The 25,976-nt window shown below is 45.5% G+C and overlaps 1 protein-coding gene and 1 long non-coding RNA gene across 2 annotated transcripts in view; both read right to left on the bottom strand.

The window, feature by feature from the left end:
* The window catches only part of ITGA9 (integrin subunit alpha 9), a 231,444-nt gene extending 215,144 nt beyond the window's left edge, over positions 1-16,300 (bottom strand). Inside the window, exon 1 of the mRNA XM_083706263.1 lies at positions 15,853-16,300. Within this exon, the coding sequence (XP_083562389.1) occupies positions 15,853-16,034 (182 nt within the window). The 5' untranslated portion in view covers positions 16,035-16,300. The remainder of the gene's footprint in view (positions 1-15,852) is intronic.
* Positions 1-16,920, bottom strand: part of LOC310828716 — a 232,064-nt gene extending 215,144 nt beyond the window's left edge. Inside the window, exon 1 of the long non-coding RNA XR_014557085.1 lies at positions 16,859-16,920. This is a non-coding gene — a long non-coding RNA (uncharacterized lncRNA). The remainder of the gene's footprint in view (positions 1-16,858) is intronic.
* Between the last annotated feature and the right edge of the window lie 9,056 nt (positions 16,921-25,976).

The following is a 25,976-nucleotide window of genomic DNA, read 5'->3' as shown; positions in this document are numbered from 1 at the left end:
ATAACCGTATTTAGCTGTAACAAGTCATGGAAATAGTTTCCTTACCAACCACTTACAATTTAAATTGTGAGCCCATACGCTGGTAATATTGCCATCAAAGTTTTCTTTTTCAATAATGTCAATAAATTTATATGAATGATGCTACTTCATGGTGTACATTAAAGAGGAAATGATTGGCATTTTTTATCCAAGCTTGCCCGTCTCTCAGTGGCATTTGTATTGAGAGCTGCTATTTCAGACTCCCTTGTGTTTGCTTCTCAATGTTTGTTGGCTTTGTAGTTTTCTGTAATTTAGGTAACTGGGCCACTAATTGTTCTCACTTGTGAAAACATGACTCTTTAGAAGGTAGCCCCTGTCAAAAAGCCTGTGATTTGGCAGCTTCTCCTCTGAAACTCAAGAGAAATCAAACTGTTAATGTAGCCTTTTCTCCTTTAAAGTTTGTTTTAAATATCTTAGCACAGTTTTTCTGGCTTCAGTGAAGTGAGTCAATGTTGAAGCTGCAGAGGAAACCTCAGTGTGAGAGTTATTTTTCTGGGTAAATGCCTGATACCTCATGTAAATAAATATCTATAACTATATAAATAAACCAGTTTTTACCAACATAATTATATGTTATTTATACATCCCAAAGTTTGATAGAGAGAAAAGCAAACGCTCTCTTTCTTGTTCATACAAAGGATGAGGTAGCAAACATTCCCTGTGTTTCGTCATTTCAGGGGCTTTCCTGGCCCTCAAGGCTGGACAAAGAACTCCCAAAGTCTTTCATGCGCAAATCAGATCAGTATGTAGACAAGGCTCTGGTTACAAGGTATAGCAGGTACAATAATAATAATAATTATTATTATTATTATTATTATTATTATTATTATTATTATTATTATTATTATTTATTTGTACCCCGCCCATCTGGCTGGGTTTCCCCAGCCACTCTGGGCAGCTTCCAACAAAGATGAAAAATACACTAAAATGTCACATATTAAAAACTTCCCTGAGTAGGGCTGCCTTCAGATGTCTTCTGAATGTCAGGTAGTTGTTTATCTCTTTGACATCTGATGGGAGGGCGTTCCACAAGGCGGGCGCCACTACCGAGAAGGCCCTCTGCCTGGTTCCCTGTAACTTGGCCTCTCGCAGTGAGGGAACCGCCAGAAGGCCCTCGGAGCTGGACCTCAGTGTCCGGGCAGAACGATGGGGGAGGAGACGCTCCTTCAGGTATACTGGACCAAGGCCGTTTAGGGCTTTAAAGGTCAGCACCAACAAGGGAGGTGTAAATGCATGACTAATCACAAGTGAAGACACTAACCCAACTAGCGACACACACCCTGCATCTTCCCTTTGAAGCTGTCAGTGGCCAGAGTCCCTGGACTGGACAAACAAAGGGGGCACTCCTTTGGGTGCATTGGGCCTGTGAAGTTTGTTCACACAGGTGTCGCCATGGAGACACAGGTGGAGTTGGAGCTGGCTTAGCATCTGACTTACTCTCAGTTGGAAAAGGTGTGTCATTTACAGGAGAGGGTGCCAGAGGCAGCTGCACAATAAGAGACGCCTTATGAGAGGTATTTGATATCGCAGGGATGCAACACTTCTATGTCAATTCACATGAGAGCCAACGTGATGAATTCCAGGTATCACTGGACTCCTAACTCAAATAAGCCCCAGCCAACATACCCAATGGCTAGGGATGGTGGATGTTGAATACAATGACATCTAGAGGGTGTAACATTGGCTACCCCCTGCAAATGAATTGGATGCAGACTTAGTCACCCACACAGACCCACTGAAATAAATGGGAGTTAAGTTAGGTAAAGGGACCCCGAACCATTAGGTCCAGTTGTGACCGACTCTGGGGTTGCGGCACTCATCTCGCTTTACAGCTTCCGGGTCATGTGGCCAACATGACTAAGCCGCTTCTGGCGAACCAGAGCAGTGCACGGAAATGCCGTTTACCTTCCCGCCGGAGCGGTACCTATTTATCTACTTGCTAGGTTGGCAGGAGCAGGGACCGAGCAACAGGAGCTCACCCCATCACGGGGATTCGAACCGCCAACCTTCTGATCAGCAAGTCCTAGGCTCTGTGGTTTAACCCACAGCGCCACCCACATCCCTTGAGAGTTAAGTTACTCATGTCTTAACGTTTTTAGAAAGCTTATTTACATAATTTTGCTGAATTCAATAAGTTCCTTTGATTGATCCAATCACACATCAGAGCATATATTATAATATAATCCAATTATCAAATATCAAATTATATTGTGGTTGAACATGCATGGCTATAATCTCATCTGTGTGTTTTTAAATTCTGCTACAAGGTAAGAGATCTCCAGCTTTTTCAGAACAAAAGTGTCTAACTCAAATTCCAATGGGTATACTCGAAAGGTGATTAAGTCCATATCCAACCCATTGAACAGGAAAACAGTGCTATTCTTTGGGGGTAGGATTCCATTGTTAAGCACATTTAAAAAAAAAAAATTCCACTGCATCCTTTGTCAGGTATCTGTGCAACAAATCTAAATCTCCCCACCCCTGTAATCAACTTTAAGTTTAAATTACACAGCTTAATGGTAAAACAAGATCCTTCAGCCATAGGCCAAGATGAGAAGGATTTTACATGGTAATCTTGCATGTAACAGACCAGGTCACAAGGTGGTCAGAGTTCTGTTTAAGAAAATTATTTATTTTCACAAGCTTTGTTGTAACCACAATTAACTGCAAGAAGTTAGCCTTTCACTGGAATCTCTGTGACTAACTGCATGGGAAAGTATGTAAAATAAAGCCAGATAGGGGGAAAAAACCTTTTACAGTTACAAATTCCTCAAGCATTTGAGTCAGCATTTGGTTACAGATTTGGAATTCGCAGCAGCAGCAGCAACATCCAGTGCAAAAATTCAAGCAGAGAGAAACAAGAGAAAAGAGCTTTCCCTTGGGATAGCTGGTGTGATGCCCTCCAGATGTTGCTGGACTCCAACTCCCATCACCCCACCAGCCAGCATACTCAGAGGTAAGGGGAAATGGGAGTTGTAGTTCAGCCAGATCAGTTGGTTAGAGTGTGCTGCTGAAAACGGCAAGGTCACAGTTTTGGGCTGAACTAGATGAGCCTTCCAACTCTATGGTTCTAAGATTCTATCACCTGCAATCTAATCTACCATCTGTCTTCTTCTTTTTTGGCAATCACTCGTAGCTAAGTAAGATTGTCTTCCATAAACATGGTTTTAACAATGAGTCCGTAAGTGACCGTGGAGGTCAATTCTGGATCCACACGTCCTTCCACATTGGTTTCCGGGCAGGAGTTTATCACAGTGTGGATTTGCCAAGCGTGCCTTCCTCTTAGCGCGTTTCTCACTTGAGATCTGAGTTCGAGTGTCTTCAAAGCCCATGACACCTTTGGTCAAGGCTGTTCTCCAGTTGGAGTGCTCGCAGGCCAGTGTTTCCCAGTTGTCAGTGTTTATACTACATTTTTTTAGATTTGCCTTGAGACAGTCTTTAAACATCTTTTGTTGACCACCAGCGTTACACTTTCCATTTTTCAGTTCAGAATAGAGTACAGTGGTGCCTCACAAGACAAAATTAATCCGTTCCGTGAGGCTCTTCATATAGCGGTTTTTTCGTCTTGCAAAGCAAGCCCATTGACAGCTTAGCAGATTAGAGCTATTAGCGGTTTAGCAGCTTTTAGCGGATCAGCTGATAAGCGGCTTAGGGCTTAGGAAAGGGGGGGGAGGGAAAAAACCCTGCAGGAACTCGCAAGACATTTTCGTCTTCCGAAGCAAGCCTATAGGGAAATTTGTTTTGCGAAGCGCCTCCAAAACGGAAAACCCTTTCGTCTAGCGGGTTTTCCGTCTTGCGAGGCGTTCGTCTTGCGGGGCACCACTGTACTTGCTTTGGAAGGCGATCATCAGGCATCCGCACAACAGGACCAGTCCAACAAAGTTGATGTTGAATTAGGTTACCATCTGTAACCTAATACCGGCAGGGTGGCTCCAACACAAAAGCTGCTACTGCTCACACCTGGGAGCGTGGTCCGAAGGCCTACAATGCAGTAGCCTTGCTGAAGCTAAGCGAGTCGGAGTCTAGTTGGCAACTCCATGCGGGTGCGCCATCTAGGGGAGAACGGGGGTCCAGCCCCCCCCCCAAAAAAATCAATGGGCGGCCTGGGCCCCCTCAAAGTTCCGTGGCGGCTGTGCACGCATGCCGTGGGGCGTGCTTGCATCATGTCCACATGCCACTCGGTATCCACCAGACACATCAGCACACCCCATGGCATGCGCGAGTGACGTCAGCAGGCTCCGCGGCATGCGTGTGTGATGTCAGCATGCCATGGGGCATGGCGAGAACACGCCACGGGGCATGCCAACATCATGTACGCATGCCACAGGGCATGCCAACATCGTGTACGCACGCCCCACGGCCTGCTGACAGCTATCGCGCGTGACGGGCTGCAAGGAACATAGCTTGCCCCTGACACAGTCAACACCTCAATTTTCATACCTAGAGGATAAGAAGGTGCACACCCCTCCGTTTCAAGAGGAAAAGAAAACGCCATTTCCATCAGGACTGGCTCAGCTAGTGAAGAAGCCAACACAGCAATTTCAATTTAACTCGTCTGCCTATGACCTCTTCCTCTCTGCTTGGTACCTGTCTTACACGCACCTCCTGTCCCTTTCTTGCTGAGAAGCCCTCAGGATAAACAGCTTTGGAAGCCAAGACTGCAGGAAGTGCAGCACTTTAAGGAGTGATGAATGGAGGGCCCAGTGGGGTGCCAAGCATGTGCATCTGCCCACAGTGGTGCCAGAAAGCGATTAGACCACCATAGCTCAAATGCTGCTTTGTTACCTGGACGGCAATAAACCGCTGAGATAGAATTGCTTAAAAATAGCCAACCGCATTGCAGTGAACTAACTTACTTTTAATGGCCGGATTAAGTGAAGGCTTCAGTTTCATTTACCTGGCTGGCATTCTCTGAAATACAACGTCTCTATTGAACAATGAGATAAAGAAATTAAACCTGGTGCATGTGTTTGGGGCACAATGTTGCGTTTCAAGTGAAAACACCAGCTCAATACACCACCTTGCTTTCTGTGCAGGGAGGAATAAACATGCAAAGTACCGTATGTTATACAGTGGTACCTCGGGTTAAGTACTTAATTCATTCCAGAGATCCGTTCTTAACCTGAAACTGTTCTTAACCTGAAGCACCACTTTAGCTAATGGGGCCTCCCACTTCTGCCGTGCTGCTGGAGCACAATTTCTGTTCTCACCCTGAAGCAAAGTTCTTAACCTGAAGCACTATTTCTGGGTTAGCAGAGTCTGTAACCTGAAGCTATGTAACCTGAAGGATATGTAACCCGAGGTACCACTGTACTGCAAAATCTGCCTTGGATACCAAAATACCAGAAGGAAGCAGGTGTAGACACACAAAAAGCAATTCTACATTTCAAGTTTGAACACTAGCATGACTTCCACGCCAATTTTCTAGGGGTGGGGGGAAGGATATATCTCCACAGAGCAAGAATAAATCATTATCTCTATTCTGCCTGTCTGGGGAAGAGTATCCTTTATCAAATTTTACAAGGGTTTACATATATACACCAGGATGACCATTCTTCAGGCTTTAGCCCCTACCCTCTGCAATTTAAATATTTGAGTAGTTGGGGGGGGGGTTTGAATCATGACACACATGTAAACACATACAGTATGCACAAAAACTAACATACCACAAAGCAAATGGGATGAATTTTGCATGCTGGAGCTAGTGGGCTTCATTGCCAATGCCATCAATATAGCAAATGACAATATTAGTAAATATATTCATCTGGCCACTGAATTCTGCACAAGCTGTAGGTTCCAAACCGTCTTCAGGGGAAGCCCACGTATAGCACACTTCAGTAATCTAACCTAGAAACAACTGTTGCAACACTATTCCTGTCGAGATAGTGTTGCAACTGAGCCAACAGCCAAAGTCAATAGAAGGCCACTTATGTATCCAGTGAGAGTGACAGAAGAGGATCCAAAAGTTGATAAGCCATGAACAAAACATCACTTTACATCAGGCCTTGTTTGCAATTCCCAGTATGGGCATAACAGTGAACCAGGAGTCATGGTTCGCTGCTAGGTAAAGGTAAGGGATCCTGGACAGTTAAGTCCAGTCGCAAACGACTCTGGGGTTGCAGCACTCATCTCGCTTTACTGGCTGAGGTAGCAGACCTTTGTCCACGGACAGTTTTTCCATGGCAGCATGACTAAGCCGCATCTGGCAAAACCAGAGCAGCACATGGAAACACCGTTTACCTTCCCACCGGAGCAGTACCTATTTATCTACTTGCACTTTGATGTGCTTTCAAACTGCTAGGTTGGCAGGAGCTGGGACCAAGCAACGGGAGCTCACCCCGTCGCGGGGATTCGAACCGCCAACATTCCGATCGGCAAGCCCTAGGCTCGGTGGTTTAGACCACAGCTAGTGAGAACTAAATCTGTGGCCACCTGTGTGTTAGTAGTAAGCCATAATCCATGGCTTACTGTGATGCATGAACCCAGCCAAAAGTGTACAATAATTTATTTCACATATGCAGGTTTTAGACCGTTTCTATTACAACCCACATAGGTGAAAAATTTCCCCTGTGGAATTTAGAATAGGCTTTCAGATGGTTAATCTTTTCTAGCTCTTACTTGCAGTTCGTTTATATAATGTGTATAATGACAGCAATAGGGTCTCACAGCGCTGGAGAGAGGTTTGTTTGTTTTTACTGTGCTATATAGCTTATTTGGAAGCAGGCCCCAGGATTTCAATTTGTTCTCGACTTTCTCTTTGGCGTAAGAGAAAGCTGTGTCCTGTCCACAGTACAAGCAGCAGCTGTCTGCTCCCTAACTCGGGAAGCCAGTAATGGAAAGATAACACACACTTATATTGAAGACTAACCTGCAATCCTAGCTGTTGCTTGGACTCCACTGCCATCATCCCTAAAACATTGGCCATACTGGCTGAGGCTGATGTGAGTTGAGTCCAACAACATCTGGAAGTCCAGAAGACAGTTCTTCCTGTTGAAAACTATCTATACTGCTCTGGTTTGTCTCATCTCAAAGCAGATATTGTCAAAGTGGAAAAGGTACAGAAAACAGAAATTAAGGCCAGTGCCATTCCTACCTGTAAAAAGCACATGTTTTTTCTCTGAAATGATACACGGTGGATATTGATAAAAAGCATGAATGAAATTCTGAGGAAACCCTTTCTTTTTTAAACCCTCCTACTTTTCCATCGGACGCAGGTGGCGCTGTGGGTTAAAGCCTCAGCGCCTAGGACTTGCCGATCGAAAGGTCGGCGGTTCGAATCCCTGCGGCGGGGTGCGCTCCCACTGCTCGGTCCCAGCGCCTGCCAACCTAGCAGTTCGAAAGCACCTCCGGGTGCAAGTAGATAAATAGGGACCGCTTACCAGCGGGAAGGTAAACGGCATTTCCGTGTGCGGCTCTGGCTCGCCAGAGCAGCGATGTCACGCTGGCCACGTGACCCGGAAGTGTCTGCGGACAGCGCTGGCCCCTGGCCTCTTGAGTGAGATGGGTGCACAACCCCAGAGTCTGTCAAGACTGGCCCGTACGGGCAGGGCTACCTTTACCTTTACCTTTTACTTTTCCATCATGACTTGGAGTCACCCAGTGAAATAAGAGATTCACAATGAAGAAAAAAAGATATACTCAGACAGTGCATCATTTGCTTGAAGAATTACCTATCATGGGGTTGGGGCTGGCTCCAGGTTTGAAGACGCCCTGAGCAAAGGGTGGAGCTCCATTGGGGTGGGGCTCCATTGGTGGATCCTGGTGATGGCAGAAACCAAGAAATTCTGAGCAGTGCTCTGAGCAGCACCAGGCAGCTGGGTCTAGCAGACGCTTGAGTTTCCCACAATGCCTCAGGGTGATGTTATGGAAGGACATGGTAGGAAATTAAAATGGCAGCTAGAGCCTGCCGTCTGGTACCACTTGGAGCTCTGGGACATTAAAAACACATATTTGAAGTGTCAGTGAGGCACCACTTTGATTTTTTTTATGAAATAGTAGCATATCAATATCATTTTAAATAAACAGATGGATCAGAAGCTTCACCGCTGAGGAACAGCCCTTCCCCTAATAGGAGAACTAAACCTCATACCTCTTTGTGACTTTCCTAGGTTGGGTTTAGCCACTGTGAGAAAGAGGATGCCAGACTAGATAGGCTTTGGTCTGATCCAGAAGAGTTTGTCTTATGTTCTATGCACAGGGGCGCATTAACACCTGGTTTGAATGATTGCAGACCCCTTCAGAATGGTATGAGTTTTGGGCTCTATAGTTAGAACAATGGCAGATAAACACATATCCAAAACACACCAAAAGCATGTAACTTCCCTCAAAGAATCCAGGGGGCCTGTAGTTTCTTCCTCACAGAACTAAAATTCTAAGCATCCTTAATATTCTACAGTTCCCAAGATTCTGGGGAGAGGTTGTATGTTTAAAGGTGTGCTGGGTGTGTTTTAAATGTGTGGGGTGCACCTGTCCTTAATACTGAGAAAGGTTATTTTAAGAATACTGTATGTCATAAATTGTACATCCAGAATGACGTATCCATTTGACTTGCCCTAGAACTGATGCCTGGAGAAATATGAAAAATCTAACAGAATCTAGTTGGGTTGTTGTTGTTGTTTACAGTCTAAAGGTAATGCCATGAACAGGAACAATAATCATATTTATAACAGTTTTTTACTGCCATACTAGTTTTTCACACATGAGTCAGGGTCAGCGTGAACCAACAAGTCATTTTTAGCTTTGCATTTTCTGCACTAAGAAATGTGTATTGTGTGTTAGAGACAACTCAACATTCGAAAATGTAATTTCTATTCCCCTGTCCCCAGTCCAAATTAAAATAAGCCCTTTCAATTTGCTTCTCAATATTATTTGAGAAACTCCCCCCCCCCCTCCCGTCAGTAAACACTCCTCTGGAAAGCTGACAGGCAGGAAAAGTGCAAAAGCACTTTCAAATCAAAGAGAACGATGGCAATTCATTTTAGGGCCTGGTTCCAGACTGAATGCATTTATTGATACCACAATGTGCCACAGTTCCAAGGCCAGCATTTTGAGAAATAAGAGTCCCATCTATTGGAATGAGATACAAGCAAGCATTGTGAACACTTGCCCCTGCCTTCATTCAAACGGCTCCAGGTGAATTTAGAGCCATCCAAACCAGACAGCTACTTTTTCACAGAGCCTCCCCCCCACCCCCAATAAACATGGAAAGAGCATTTGCACGCACCCCGCTCCAAAGTAGAAAGAAGTATTTTTTTAAAAAATCATCACTTGAAATATTTACCTCCTTCTCCCATTATGGCCTTGTATGCCAACAGTTGTTTTTAGAAGGCCACATCCAGCTCTTTAACCATTTAAAACATGAGCAGTATGAAATGAATTTACTCTCCCCAACCTCACTGGAAGTTGTTAAGGCTGCTCGAATTATTCCCATCCGGCGCAACCGGACCTATCGTATTTCATATTGAGAGCATCTGCTGTCAAGATGATGGGCTCTCCACTCGTTCCTGAGAAATTGCAGAGAACGAAGGCAACCAAACAAAGCACAAGCACTGCTGCAAGTGCGAGAGACAGGTGCCTACATGCTCCATTAGCCACCGAGTCCAAATTGTCATTGCGAACAAAAACACTGGACCATGTGTGGCAGCAGCTCATTAGCTTGACATTTGGAATCCATCTCTGCAAGCTTACTAAGGCCAACTCCCATTGCCAAGCTACTCTTCTGTGTCTGTTTTCAAGAGGGATTCGTGACTCTTGCTCTCAGTTATTGGGGATCACCACGATTACAGAATAACTACAAAGCTGGGTTTCAAGTCTCAGCAGAATTTGTTCCAGGGGTTGTCCATGGGCACCAGTGTTCGTACTTAAAATGGTGCCCGAGAAAGGTCTCAGTAAATACGCACTCAAACATCCACAATGTGTGGGAGACAGTTTGCTCTTCTGGCTCAGTTGCTGTTTGAACTTCTACACAACACCCTTAAACATGCTCATATTTCGTTGGTAGTGCAGCTCTTTGCAAGTGTTGGCATTCAGCTGGTCGCAGGTGCCCATGGTCAGCTGGCTATTACCTCTTGAAAAGTGATGTGCTTTGAAAGCCCCACCGATCACTGATCATCAATACTAGCAAACTGCTGTGCCCACAGCGCTCTAATTTCAACCACACGAGCAAAAGGAAAACAGGTCGCCTCATTGTGAGCGGTCTCTCTTAACCATCTCTCAAAGTTGGCCAATGGGGTGAAGGCGAAAAGGATCCGGCCTAGCAGTTAGATTCAGTTCCTTGCCACTAGTGTAGAAGCAGGAAGTTACTCCTAGAGCAAATCTTAAGTTTTAAAGCAGACATTGTGTGAGATACAGTGGTACCTCGGGTAAAGTAATTAATTCGTTCTGGAGGTCTGTTCTTAACCTGAAACTGTTCTTAACCTGAAGCACCACTTTAGCTAATGGGGCCTCCTGCTGCCGCCGCACCGCCGGAGCACAATTTCTGTTCTCATCCTGAAGCAAAGTTCTTAACCCGAGGTAATATTCCTGGGTTAGCAGAGTCTGTAACCTGAAGCGTATGTAACCTGAAGCGTATGTAATCCGAGGTACCACTGTTTAGCAATGGTTGGGTCACGATGACTTCATTGACATTAATGGTTGGCATGGGTTTTGGCTTAACACAACCATAAACAATTCATGAGCCCATTACCAAATTAAATTGTAAATGTCATCTCAGAATGCAGGTTGAACATCTTCCAGGAGTACTTGCACTTAACTGCAGAAATCAGTTTCAAAGAGCATGTGAGCTGTTACCCTGGTGAGGTCCCAACACCTATAAAATGTGAAAGGATTAAGAAACAGGATCTTTATAACCATTTGCTCCACCCTCCCACTTTTTAAAAAATAAAATAAAATCTGAAGAGCTACTGGTAGAGAAAATAAGTGAAAATTATCACTCCCCACCCCCCCCCAAAAAAGTCCAGAAAAGCAGATGTTACTTTGTAAACAATGGAAAACTAATAAAGGGCTATAAGGCACTAACTACCATAAGAATCATGGCTTCTTCTGCTGTTGTTTCTAAAGCATTACTTCTAAATATTATGTAGTAATTTGCAGTTTCCAGGAATAGTCCGCGCTTGTTCCACTGTACCACATCCAGGATGGAGCAAAATTACTTTAAATACCAAGTACAAACCAAGTGACCTCAGTCATACTGGAGGCTTAACAACTCTAGTGCTATCCCTGAACCACAGCAAGAGAAGCAGCTTTTCTGCAACACAAAATAAATCACTGAAGCTGGATTTTAAATGTCAACTCCATGGCTGCAAAAGAGAACATATTTGCTAGGGAGCAATTCACATGTAGAGAGAAAGGGAGCATTGCCAAGGGTAGACTTTGGTTATCCAGGACAGACTGATATGTCAAAGTCAATTCTATATATGAGACGCACAAATGTACCTCTTCAACTGTTTCATCTACAAGCCCTTGGCAAGAGGCATTAGAATCCAGGACAGACAATGTTCTCTTCATGCAGTAATTTGGAATTGCACTAGCTGACCCCCTAAAGCTTTCGGATTAACGGGTGTAGTGCACAGAAATGTAAATGAATGAAAACTCTCAGACTCCCAGAAACTGACAAGTGGAAAAAGTTGCTGGCTGTAAGTTATCAATTCATCTGTTGCTCCTTAAATCTCTCTCTCTCTCTCTCTCTCTCTCTCTCTCTCTCCCCTATATTTGATTCACTAACCTAGGGGGCTGAAGCCCACATGAAGATGGGAAAGATACGGTTCTCACTCTAAGTGCTCTGTCGTTGTGCTTGACATCTGCAGAAAGTGTGGAACTTTCCACACTTTTGCCAGTTGTCTCCTTTCTTTCAAATATAGAAATGCCGTAACTCAAACCATGACTCTTGGCCCCAATCTGTTCCTTAATTGTTAAGTGTGAGATCCTCACCCTTGTTGCTCAGTGTTGACAACCACTAATTCACATCTTCCAGATCTGAATACAGAAAATGGGTTTCAGGGACATGCCCTAGCTAAAATTAAGCTCCGGCTTTTGCAGACTGAAGTTGACCCGGCACAAATAGTTTTTTGCTGGCTCCACCGCGCATATCATCTGAAGTGGGGTGCTATTTAGAAATGGTTTGCTGTGGCACCAGGACCTCTCTTAGCGTCCAGCTGCCACAAAACTCCATCACCACCATTAAGATTGTCATGTGAAGTTGAACTAATGCAGGGGTGCTTCTCTGAATGGAATCCAACCCCCTCCCTCCCCAGTCAGCAAAGCCAATGATCAGAAACGATGGGAGCTGTAGTCAAGTTACATCTGGAGGGCTGCAAGGCCCTGACCTAAAACAATCAGTCTCAAGTCCAGTTTTCATTGAGATGGCTCCGTCTGCAGATGATGGAGCGTCGTACAAGAAAAACGCTTCCGTCGTACAAGAAAAACACTTCCTCCACATAGACAGCTAGATCTCAGATGGAGGGATTCTAGTCTATTCCTTCTCACTCAAGTGCTACTTTTTTAGGTGTATGATTTCTTTTTTCATGAGAGAATACTCCTCCATGTGCAAGCCCCCATCTGTGACTTGAAGAGGCACAACTAAAATACAGGTTTACCACTTTAAGAGAAAACCAGGACTATAATTGGTCCTTATGGAAATGCTGGTCAGAAAGAAATATTTCCCTGTCATCTTTGCACATTAACGTAACAATATCCTGCCAAGAAGCCATGAACTTCAACCCCAGATCCTCTGAGAGATGATGATGATGATGATGACTGTTGTGTCAAGAGCTGCTAGTCTGGACTCACACCTGAGTGTTTGATGACTAGCGTCAAAGGCTGCCTTGCATGTGTGAACATCCTATCATGGATAACCGTGCTTTCAAAGCACCCCTCAACACTTAATACCAGGGTGGGGCTCTACCTGGGGGAGACAGTTCCAACCATGTCTATCCCTCTACAGGCCACTTTGACAAGTGGAAGGGGCCACTCGCCTCTTCGCCCAGAGCTTTAAAGGACATAATCTTGGACTCCCAGTTGCTACTGTTGTATTTATTAAGCCTCTTTTCTTATGAAGTAACCAGGAGCAACTTGCATTAATACCAATTATAAACAACAACAAAAACCTTAAAAGCACAGCAGCACAAATAAAAGGATAAAAGCACAGCTAAACCAAAAGGTTCCACCCCACTAAGAAAGCCGACAATACCCTTCAAATTAAGAGCCAAAAGCCGGGGGAGGGGAGAGAAAAGTATTTGCCTGGTACCTAAAACTACTTAAAGATGTTGCCTCACTGTTATGGTCCAAAGGAAAGCAGAGCAAGGTATTTGGTACTAAGATCACCACCACCACCATATCCAATGTCCCTTCAGAGAACTTGCAGGAAACGAAACACCTCCATTTCTTTGGCCAAACTACCACATTGCCCAAGCATCCTTACAACTAGAGACTTTGAAGAAACACTTTCTGTCATCTTTCTTAAAGTACAACGTACATCAGGGGTCCACATGGGGCCCTGCCACAGATCTCTTTGTCTGTGGTCAAAATCCAACAGTCGGGTCCAATCCTCACTCAAGGGTAAACTCACATCAAGCATGTTTCATTGTCCTTGTCATCCTCTGCTTGATAACACATGCACACACACGCACACACACGCAAACACAGATATTGCACACATGCACACACCATATTAGTGGTGCAGTTAGGCCATTTTAGTGAAGGGTAGTCAATGTGGTGTCATCCACATGTTGTCGGACTACAACGCCCATCATCCATAACATAGACTATGCTGGTTGAGGCTGATGGGAGCTGGAGCCTAACAATACTACACTGGCTTTCTCAATTTTAGACTCTGAGCTTAATGGTCTTATTGGGGAGAGGGGCTCTTTAGATAGCAGTTGCGCCTTACATCTCTCACTTCAAAATGTAGAAAGCTAGCCCTGCTGCATCTGGAGTCTGCTCATTTTGCTGAGACAGACCCTGGATTTCTGCCCCAAAGTCGACCCGATGGCATCACACAGCTCCTAATAAGATTCTAGCCCTACCAGTGACCATTCCCAGCAGGCCATTTAAGAATCAATGCTTCTTTGCATGGTAGGGGGGAAGTGGCCCTCTTCCTCACCCCAAACTAGGAAAAAGATTTTTAAAATGTATACAAACATAAGAAATTGCTCCCCCATCCACAAACACAACCCTGCTGTTGTAGGATCCTGGAGTGGATACTAGGAAAAGGAATCAATTTCTCTCATAACTAATTGTCATAACTAATAACTCAGCTCAACAGTGCACTCTCTCCCCATCACATGAGTGGGAGGAGGGAAGAAGGCAGACTTTGGGGAGTTTCGCTTTAACCCTCCCTCCCATTTTCATGATAGACGATTGCTGGCATTTTAAAATTTCATCCAATCAATACCACTTAAGACAACCCAAATTTAATTTCAGTGAGGGCTCCCATCGTCAAGATCTGGCCCTGAAACGTGCGATTTAGTAAGAGCAAGGAACAAGGCAGGCTTAGCTTGGAGGCGAGTTTCTGTGTGTGATGGAGAAACATACTTTTCGGTTACTTGAAGGGCTGCCACACAGAAGAGAGCAAAGATTTGCTCTCTGCTGCCCTCGAGGGCAAGACTAGAGCTAATGGGTTTCAGCTGTGGGAGGAGGCAGAATCTGGACGTTAAGAGAAAATCCTTAATTCTTGACTGCAAGGGTCAAGAATGGCACAGGCTCACCCTCACTGGGCAACCATCTGTTGGGGATACCCAAGCACTGGATTGTCTGCATGGTCCAGGGGGGTTGACTAGGTGGCCTTCAAGGATGCCCTCCAATCCACAATTCTAAGCCTCTGAGCACACGCAGAGTGCCGCTTTCTTATCACAAAGCAGGCTTTCAGCATACACAGTTCTAGAGGGCAAGGGGCAAGAAGGGGTAAGTCTGTCAGAGAGCCAAAAGGTAAGAGCTGTTTGACAGTGGAGCAGGTCTCCCACGGGAGGTTGTGGCCTCTCCTTCCTTGGAGGGGTTTAAGCAGAGGGTGGATGGTCAACTGTCATGAATGTTTCGGCTGAGATTCCTGCATTGCAGGGGGTTGGACTAGATGACCTTTGGGTCTCTTCCAACTCTATGATTCTATGAAATAGGCACTTTTAGAGAAAGAAAAATGTGCCTATTTCACAGAATCATAAAGAAAGAAATAGTGATGTATGGAAGTGAGAGCTGGACCACAAAGAAGGCTGATCACCGAAGAATTGATGCTTTTGAATTATGGTGCTGGAGGAGACTCTTGAGAGTCCCACACATCCATTCTGAAGGAAATCAGCCCTGAGTGCTCACTGGAAGGACAGATCCTGAAGCTGAGGCTCCAATACTTTGGCCACCTCATGAGAAGAGAAGACTCCCTGGAAAAGACCCTGATGCTGGGAAAGATGGAGGGCACAAGGAGAAGGGGATGACAGAGGACGAGATGGTTGGACAGTGTTCTCAAAGCTACCAGCATGAGTTTGACCAAACTGTGGGAGGCAGTGGAAGACAGGAGTGCCTGGCGTGCTCTGGTCCAGGGGGTCACGAAGAGTCGGACACAACTAAACAACAACAACAGAGAAAGAAAGGGGGAGAAGAGTCTTCAGGAGGTTGAGTGGGTCTTAGAAGATCGGAAATCAGCTTTAGCTCAGTTGGCAGAGCATGAGACTCTTGATCTCTGGGGTTGCAGGTTCGATCCCCACATTGGACCAAAAAAAGATTCCAGTATTGCAGAGAGTTGGACTGGATGACCCTTGGGTCCCTATGATTCTGGAAGAAGCAAAGCTGGACCAGAAGAGGGGTCCCCACCCCTCTCCCCTTACTCACCATCGCGTATTGTCATAGTAATGCTCCAGCACGGAGTAGCCGAAGAAAGAGTTGTTGGGTCCTTGGAAAATCACCGGGTGGTCCAGGTCGAGGTTATAGGAGTAGACCAGCGCCACGCACAGCGTCGCCACCAGCACTTGACACGCGCCCCGCTTGCGCGCCCCGCGGGACGCAGCAGCCATTCTTCGGCGGAGAATGCGCGCCTCTTGCAAGCCAGGATCCGGCCGCCCAGCTCCGTCGGGCGCCGCCTGCTCTCCCTGCCGGAGAAGAAGAAGAGGAGGACCGGCAGCAGCAGCAGGAGCCCCGCGACCCGGGCCCGAGAGCGGAAGGGCGGAGCAGCCAGCAGCGCTCGGCTTGGCGCATCCACGCAGCGCCTGCAAGCCAAGACCATACAGAGGCGAGTCCCCGGGCGGCAGGCAGGCAGTTCCCCGCGGGAGTTTGCAAGGGCGGCGGCAGGACGCTGGAGCTGGAGCGCGCGGGCTCTTCTGGCCGCGTCCCGGAGCAAGCGAGGGGCTTTTGAGCGCCGCCGCCGCCGGGCGCCAATCGCAGGCACGCGCGCGCGCGCGGCGGAGCCAGCCGTCTCCCCGCCGGAGGCGCAGCGCCCTCTGGCGACGCCTCTCGCGCTCTTCCGCGCCTGAGGAGAAATTAGGAAAAAATAAGAAAGTTGGCTTCGAGAGAGAGATTAGGGGGTCGGGGCATAGGAACCAACTCATAGGGGCCGAGGGGTAGCGGGGGGGGGGGGCAGAGGGCAGCTGCCCCCCAAACCAAGTAAATGAATAAAAATACATCAGTGCTGTTTTTCTGGGGGGACGCAGGGGGACGCATACTCCTGAACATTTTGTGAATCTTTGTACTTTTGTCCATTTACTGTATTCATTTTATAGTTGGAACTATAAAATGGTGGTTTTCTTGAGTCAAAATGAGAGTACCCCTAAACATTTTTTTAGAAAAAAAAGCACCGAAAATACTTTACTAATTTACATTTTAAATTATTCATTTAAACAACCTTAAATCCAGTGGCATAGCGTGGGTTGTCAGCACCCGGCGCAAGACAAGTAATTTGCACCCCCTAACCCGTGGATTTGCGCTCCCTAACCCAGTGGCGTAGTGTGGGGGTGCAGGGGGGCCCGGCCGCACTGGGCGCAACATCTGGGCGCAAATCCACGGGTTAGGGGGCGCAAATTACTTGCCTTGCCCCGGGTGCTGACAACACATGCTACGCCACTGCCCTAACCCGTGGATTTGCGCCCCCTAACCCTAACCCCCAGATGTTGCGCCCGGTGTGGCCGGCCCCCCCTGCACCCCCCACGCTGCGCCACTGATTAAATCATTGACTTCCCTCCTTCTCTTTCCTTGGTTTGATTGGCATACCGTTGTTGTTATTGTTGTTGTTGTTTAGTCGTTTAGTCCTGTCCGACCCCATGGATCAGAGCACGCCAGGTGCTTCTGTCTTCCACTGTCTCCTGCAGTTTGGTCAAACTCAAGCTGGTAGCTTCAAGAACATTGTCCAACCATCTCGTTCTCTGTCGTCCCCTTCTCCTTGTGCCCTCCATCTTTCCCAACATCAGGGTCTTTTCCAGGGAGTCTTCTCTTCTCATGAGGTGGCCAAAGTATTGGAGCCTCAGCTTCACGATCTGTCCTTCCAATGAGCACTCAGGGCTAATTTCCTTAAGAATGGATGCGTTTGATCTTCTTGCAGTCCATGGGACTCTCAAGAGTCTCCTCCAGCACCATAATTCAAAAGCATCAATTCTTCGGCGATCAGCCTTCTTTATGGTCCAGCTCTCACTTCCATACATCACTACTGGGAAAACCATAGCTTTAGCTATACGGACCTTAGTTTAGACAAGGTGATGTCTCTGCTTTTTAAAATGGCATACCATACATTCCTGTATATTTTACATAAACCATTCAGTATTCCATGGTCACCAGAATCAGAGCTTATTTGCACTGTTGAATTTATCTTAATGCTACCAGCGTTTTCAAATGCATATAATTTTCACCCATTTATCCAATAAACATTTTCCAATCTTCTTTAAACGTGTGCCTATTTTTCTAGCAAAGGAGGTGCCAGAACTCACCATGAGCACCTCCCTCTTAGAAAGGCAATGGTCCCCACCTGACAGTTGCCAGAACTGAGTTCCGGAAAATTCCGGCTGGGGAAATAAAGGCCCTGGTTATTGCTATTAAAATAGTGTGTGTCATGTGATTGATTATATGGGGCGGGGTTTATCTGCCCTCCTTCACCCCCCCCCAAAAAAAATATTTTGTTCAAGTTGGCATGGTTGATTTCCTCTCTCACACCACCAGCGAAAACAAATATGTGAATAGGAAAAAGAAGCTACCTCCATCCATTGTGAATTTAAAAAGACGTTTAAATTGGTGATTCCAAAAAAGCCCTTTTTTTTTTTGCTAGGGATAATTAGGACGGAAGTTTCGAAGAAGCCAACTAATCTTTTTATGTACTCAACAACCGCAGCCAGAATCTTATATGCGCAGAAATGGAAAGATGGAAGAGACTCCAGCAGAAGAATTAAAAAGGACGGATTGTGCTGAAATGGCAAAATTGACTGTAAAACTAAGAGATCAGAATGATGAACTGTTTATGGAAGACTGGAGGCCTTTGGGGGACTATCTATCAAGATATTTTAGCGATAGGAAATTGTGTGCAGGATTTGAGACACGAGCGACAGGAAAAAACATAAAAATGATGTTAGGATGGAGTTAGGGAGTTGTAACAAGTATAATGCAGCAATTATGGTTAAGAATGAAAACATCAGCGTGGGAGGGGTAGCAAGTCAAAAAGAATAATGTAAGTGAGTAATATATCGTATGTGAAGTAAATGTGTTAATTTTGGGGGAAATCTAATGAAAAATAATATTAAAAAAGAACCTACCCACATGATGCTGACACAAAACTTTTCATAAATGCTATGTAAAAGAATGAAAGTTCAATATTTCCCACTTCTCTCTCCCTGCTCCACATTTTCTCTCTGCTCAAAGGTGTAATCTAGCTGAAAAAGCACAGTCCAGAATTCTCCAACCTCTCATTTGATTTAAACAAGAGGCAGGCCATTGAGGTCTCATCACGGAAATGCATCTACCATGGACATTGGCATCTAAAAATATCTAAACTGCTTGCCAATTACAAAGAATGGCTAAAACAAAGATTTTCGCATTTTTTGCAATGTCCTAAAGCAAATGATATTGTGACTGCCGTGTATATTATATCACCAGAATTTCCACAAGTTCAGTGACTGAGCTATCCCCTCTGTGTGAAATAATCCCATTAGAAGGAAAGTCGATATGACATGATTAGGCAAATTCCACGGATGACAATGCAATCCATTAATAAGCTCAGTGCCAAAGACGTTGCATCTGGAAATACCAAAGCTCTGAGGCTTTCCAGCTCAATCCCGAAGCACTGACCAATGCTGGAAAAGCTTTCCAATCAAATTAAAGAAGATGGAAACTGATGCTCATATGGTGTGGATAGGACTGTCGACATGGGGAGTCATATCCACAAGGATGAGAGGTTGGCAACTCTGGGAGGCTGGCTGGCTCTGGGCCATTGAGATAAGTCATCTAAAAAGCAGGAATTGTATCTAGCACACATTTCCAGGAGATTAGCAAAAATAACAACAACCAAAACAACATCAATTCCTCGGCTACCTTCTGCAACAACTTTACTTTTACAAGATTTAAATCACCAGTGTTTTGTTTACAGCTGCACAATTCAGGTTTCAGTACTGGGATTTAAAACACACACATGAGTCCTAAACAGGGTATCATTTTTTAAAAGGACAATTCAAGCAGTAAGGACCATTTCAATGAGGATATTATATTCATATAGATTTTGGTTTTCTGATTTACATTTACAAAGTTTTATTAGTTTTAAAACATAACCGTATTTCACATGACTGCCCATGAAACACAGCACTTAAAATGGCATATCGTAAAGTAGTTCACCTTAACCGTTTCCCGTGAAGTGGAAGGTATTACACAGACTTCTTCCTCTTAAACACCACACAACCTGCAGGATCTAGTTTGATGTGCCACGGAATTCATTTTGTAATTGTTCAAAAAGTCCAATTAAATGTCAAATTAAAGCGGCAGCGTCATTCCATTTCATTTGGCTGCAAACCCTGCTCTTGTCCAAGTACAGTGGTACCTCAGGTTACATACGCTTCAGGTTACATACGCTTCAGGTTACAGACTCTGCTAACCCAGAAAGAGTGCTTCAGGTTAAGAACTTTGCTTCAGGATGAGAAAAGAAATCGGGCTTCGGCGGAGCGGCAGCAGCAGGAGGCCCCATTAGCTAAAGTGGTGCTTCAGGTTAAGAACAGTTTCAGGTTAAGTACGGACCTCCGGAACGAGTTAAGTACTTAACCTGAGGTACCACTGTAGAATAAATAAAATAAAATAAAATCATATATAGTTGATAATGCAGTTTTCGGATATCACATATTTGATGGCCCACCTTTATGGCAATATTGTAACCAGTGAGGTTAATCCGAGGCACAGTTATTGCTAATTGAAATCTTCATGTGCCTTCTCCGCGTGAGGTCCAGAGGGCAGCAAGATGAGAAATGGCATTTTCTGTGGTGGCTTCCCCACATGTGGAATGCTCTCGCCAAGGAAGCTCACCTGGCACCTTCATTAGGTGCCAGGCAAAATAATTCCTCTTCTCCAAGGCCTTTAGCCAAATAGACAATCTGTGGCCTTTTAAACTGGGGGCAGGGGGCAGGTATTGGTTGGTTTGTTACTGTGTTCTGTATATTTGTGTTTTTCATATTGTGAACCACACTGTGTTCCTCAGACGAATGGCAGTATAGAAATGTAACAAATAATCATTTGTGCTTCTTGGGTGGTTTCACTGGGGACACATAGTTTCAAATTAATTTAAGTTCCAAAGGATTTCTCTCCTCCGCCACCTTCAAGTTCAAAGCCCAGTCAAAGACTGCCTTTTAAACCAGAACAGGAGGTAATAATCATTTAAGTATCCCCCCCCCTCTTCCTCTAAGCTTCTCAATCATATGTAATCCTTCAGCAGCATTTTTCTCAGTTCCATCACAAAAATCAATCACACCTCAAGCATCCAAGGTTCTTTTCTAAAGTACCCTACTTAAGGATTTTCAACTGTGTTGAAGAATTGCTACTCTTCAAAAAAAAAAATTAAGAAGGGGCTTAGGGAATGCAGGTATCTCTGTTTGTGGAATGGGGGGAAATCTACCCCATGATTTATTGCCCCTCTGTACCGAAAGGCAAATGTTGTGTGTGTGTGTACATGGATATATTGTGTACACTCATTAAAATATCCAACCCATTCAGAAGCGCAGGCGGTGTCTGGAGGGCTGAAGTTAGCCTATGCCTGATCTAGTCCAGATCTAGTGTCTACCTTTTTTGCGACTGCACAACAAGACAAGATGCTCTTCCCACCTTATCACCACACAGCTATTATAGCTGGGAAGAATACAGGACTTTTCCTTTCCTTAGCAGAAATTACACAGGCCTCAAGCTCAGCCATCATTTAGCTGTTGCTGTTAGGAAGGCAATGGACCCTCGCTTTCCCCCCATTGTGCTTCGAGGCCCCCAAGCCCATCCCCTGTAAATAACTTCACACTGACACATAATTTTAGTTTCAGTTATTGGGTAAAATTTAGGCCACAACTTTATTGATTGCAGCAAAGTGAGCAGTAGAGTGGTACCTCTGGTTGCGAAAGGGATTCGTTCTGGAGCCCTGTTTGCAACATGAGCAGAATGCTACCTGCGTCTGTACATGTGCAGGTCGTGATCCGCCACTTCTGTGCATGCATGTGGTGTCATTTTGAGCATCTGCGCATGCGCAAGCAGCGAAACCTGGAAGTAACCTTTTCCAGTACTTCCGGGTTGCCGCAGGACGCATCCTGAAAAGGCTCAACCTGAAGCAAACGCAACATGAGGTATGACATTGTTCTGCCTGGATACTGAGGTCCAGCTCCGAGGGCCTTCTGGCGGTTCCCTCGCTGTGAGAAGCCAAGTTACAGGGAACCAGGCAGAGGGCCTTCTCAGTAGAAAAATAACTACCAAACTTTTAGAAGACAGAGTGGCTGGGGAAACCCAGCCAGATGGGTGGGGTATAAATAATAAATTATTATTATTATTATTATTATTATTATTATTTGTCAGAGCTGCCCCAAGGTCCCAGCTCACAGAGGACCAACGCCAGGTCGTTGTTATATACAAAAGTCTTTATTGAAGTTCAGTCTCTATTCCAAAGCCGTGGCGCGCAGCTCTACATCTTAAACCCTAGACCGCCGAAGCTCCGTCTGAATCTCCTCCCCTCTGACACCAGTTTAAGACTCTAGCCCTGCTCCACCTCTTCCTCTGCTCTCTCCTCCTCTGGGTCCTCCTGTCCGCTGGGGCATTCCCCTTTCTGGACTCTTCTGACGCTGAGTCCCCTGACTCCTCCCCCTGCCTCCGGCGGGCTTTAGGACCTGGTTCCCAATCCGGGTTCTCTGCTGTCCCGCGCACCTGTACATTTGAACTTGGCGCTCGCGCCAACCCAGTGACCTTCCTCCTGACGGTTACACTGCTTCTGTCACTGCTTCCCTCTTCCGGGAGGCTAGCTGGACCTGACCTCCCCTCCGTTCCCTGACTCTCCGATGGAGGCGTGGTCAGCCCTGACTCATTTTCTCTCCCTGCTGGGGGAGACGCTGGCCCCGATACCTGGGACTCTTCCCCCCAACTACGCTCTGGTGGGGAAGTTGGTCCTGATCTCCAACTGCTGCTCTGGGAGTCCCCGCTGGCCCCTTGCTTCTAGAGTGTCCCCCTTGGGACCCCCCTTGCCCTGGCCACCGGCGCCCCCTTCTGTGAATCTTCTGATTCGCTGGAGAGGCTCATGGAATCTCTCGGGCCACTGTCATCTTCTCCTACGCTGCCCTCAGATTCTTCCCCTTCGCTCTCCATTTCCTCTCTTCCCTGTGCCTCTGCTCCTGAGCCTCTGACATTATTATTATTATTATTATTGACAATATTGGCTTAGGCACTGGCAACAGATTATAACTGACTCCTGCCTCTCTGGCTGGTAGTCTGAAAGGGTAAACACCAAACGAGGGAGCAACATTGATGAAGATCAACCGAAGCTCACCCCAGGGTTCCTGTGGTCCTGGCATGGCCCTAGACCCTCAAGTGGACTTCGGACAAGATCCAGGAACCTCAGATTCCTTTACCGGAATACCCTATTTCTGGAGGGGCAGATGATGGCCGCACCTCCCCCTGCCACACGTCAATAAGCCAATGCCTAACCACCAAACCTTAGAAAGTTGTGACAATTGCTAAGAGGTAGGTGAAAAACCTGTAGGGACGCAGGTGGCACTGTGGGTTAAAGCCTCAGCGCCTAGGACTTGCCGATGGAAAGGTCGGCGGTTCGAATCCCTGCGGCGGGGTGCGCTCCCGCTGCTCAGTCCCAGCGCCTGCCAACCTAGCAATTCGAAAGCACCTCCAGGTGCAAGTAGATAAATAGGGACCGCTTACCAGTGGGAAGGTAAACGGCGTTTCCGTGTGCGGCTCTGGCTCGCCAGAGCAGCGATGTCACGCTGGCCACGTGACCCGGAAGTGTCTCCGGACAGCGCTGGCCCCTGGCCTCTTAAGTGAGATGGGCGCACAACCCCAGAGTCTGTCAAGACTGGCCCGTACGGGCAGGGGTACCTTTACCTTTACCTTTAGGTGAAAAACCAAGTGGCCAAAGCCAATTTGCCAAATGGAAAAAAAATAATACCTGGCCCCTGTTCCAAAAACAGGCGACCCAATATCCAAACCAAGGCCAAAACAGCATCTACTACAAATAGGGAGGGAGGGCAGGTGTTCGGCAGCGCGAAGCAAGTGCCCCCAGTCACGTCGCACCGCCACTTTTATAGGCCCCAAGAGTCACGCTGCCTGCAAACAGCTTGGCGCGACTGTGGGTCTCAAGTGCTGAGGCTGGGCCATGCCCAGCAACAACTCACCCCGCGGGGGTGCCTTAGGGGCCCGCGCGCAACCAGGACCCTCAATAAGGAGGATCTCATTTACTATCCAAACAGTGCCAATCTGAATTTACAGAGATCATGAGTGATCGTGGAATGTGCATGCATTTTTCTAGAGTGCTTGCCACCATCCATTTGTATCCAAGAAAATGAGCAAAATTCCATTTAGAATTAAATGTTTTTCCTATCAGATGTACTTGACATATTTATGTTGAAAGGTACATCCCACCATTCAGTCCCCAGCAAATTCTGCCAAGGAAGGCCAGTGTTAATTAAATAGGCAAAGCCATCTCATAAAAGCAGCATGACATATTTAATAAATAACGAAGTGAAAAATGGAAGCACTTAACGTCATCTGGCAAAGGCTTTCTTAAATTAAAAAGTCTTTCCTGAAGCCAGTTGGTTAGATCATGGGTCTGATACCATCAAGGTTGCACGTTCAATCCCTGTATATCCCATAGCTGCATATTCCTGCATTGCAGGGGGGTTGGACTAGATCAGGCATAGGCTAACTTCAGCCCTCCAGATGTTTTGGACTACAATTCCCATCAGCCCTAGCTAACAGGACCAGTGGTCAAGGATGATGGGGATTGTAGTCCAAAACATCTAGAGGGATGAAGTTTGCCTATGCCTGGACTAGATGGTGCTCAGAGTCCCTTCCAATTCTACATGGGACTGGCAGAGATGACGGGCAGAATCCGAGACCAGGAGAAAGAGACAGTGGAAGAAGATTGGAAGAAATTTAAAGACTATCTTAACAAATATTATAAAATTAATGAAGGCTAGAATTGACATGGGTTTAAAAATTATGTGGTTTTCAGGGGTGTTAACTATGGAAAAAGAACTGAATTATTAAAGATTTTGGGAAATAAGGGATTGGATTTGCTGATTAGATAATGAAATTAGAATACAGAAGGGGGAGGTATGAGGAGGTCGGGGAAATTAGGTTTAAGAAAATAAGGATGGAAATTATACGTGTTTCTTTTTGTTTTTCGTTTATGTATGTTTTTATTGTTCAACTTGAATAAATATCATTTTAAAAAAAACACAACAGAGTCCCTTCCAATTGTATAATTCTATCATTCTAAAGGCAGAGAGAGGGGGGGGGCACCAGGTGAATCTCACTGGAATTTCAATGAAGTTGAATGTTGGAAGAGTCGGGTCAGATGAAAGAAAGTACTTATTAACGCAGTTAGTAGCATTTGTTTTATTTTGAAATCTTTAAGGTAATATTTTAGTTTTCTGTTATGTTGCTTTGACTGTATACTTTATATTTGGCTTTCTTGAGATTGTTTTATTCATATTTGATTGATTTAATATGCTGTAAACCGCTTTGAGGTTTTTCTTAAAAATATAAAGCGGTATAGAAATTTAAAAAAAAATAAAAATTGTGGAACTCATATCTACCAACCTGCACGGCTTTAAAAGATTAGACAAATTCAATAGTGGAGAGGTCTGCCTCTTCTTATGTCCTTATTCCACAAGGAGGGTCATCTGTAGGGAGGTTCAGCGTTCCCGTGCATTGAAATAATGCATGAGGGCAGTCATGAGGCTGCGCAGGCTAGCCCTGCCATCCACCGCCAAGAGACCCAGCAACTTGGCATCCATCCCATCTGGAGGTCACACAGTTCCGGCAACACGCCCTGCCCCGGCTCGCCCCACCCGTGGGTGGCATGTGCCCCAGCAGCTTTCTGCACCTTGGTATTCAATCCATCTGTAAAGCCAGATGTGGAGGTAACGCTCCGCTTTGTGAAGGCAAACCTCGCACCAGACATGCAGCAGTGTGTCAAGGAGCGTTATGTCTGCTTTCCCTGACCTTCTTGGCTAGAAAACAGGGTTTTCCCCCTGAGCTTTATATATATATATATATATATATATATATATATATATATATATATATTTATTAAGATTTTTATAAGAGAAAAGCATAAGTAACAAACAACATTGCTTATATCACACACAAAATTTCATAACTTGTTTGGACTTCCTCACATCTCCTGCTCCCACTTACATTGTTAAAAGGTTTTTCAAGCAAATTATCATCTTGTTTACAATCTTATATCCACTCGTTTAAATATAATCTAATAGTTCTCCCGAAGGGTTTGTCTTTTAAACTCACTT

Source organism: Podarcis gaigeae (assembly GCF_964106915.1).
Source record: "Podarcis gaigeae genome assembly, chromosome: 12".
Classification (NCBI taxonomy): domain Eukaryota; kingdom Metazoa; phylum Chordata; class Lepidosauria; order Squamata; family Lacertidae; genus Podarcis; species Podarcis gaigeae.
Note: the sequence above shows the minus strand (reverse complement) of the source record. Positions and strands in the feature narration are given on the sequence as shown.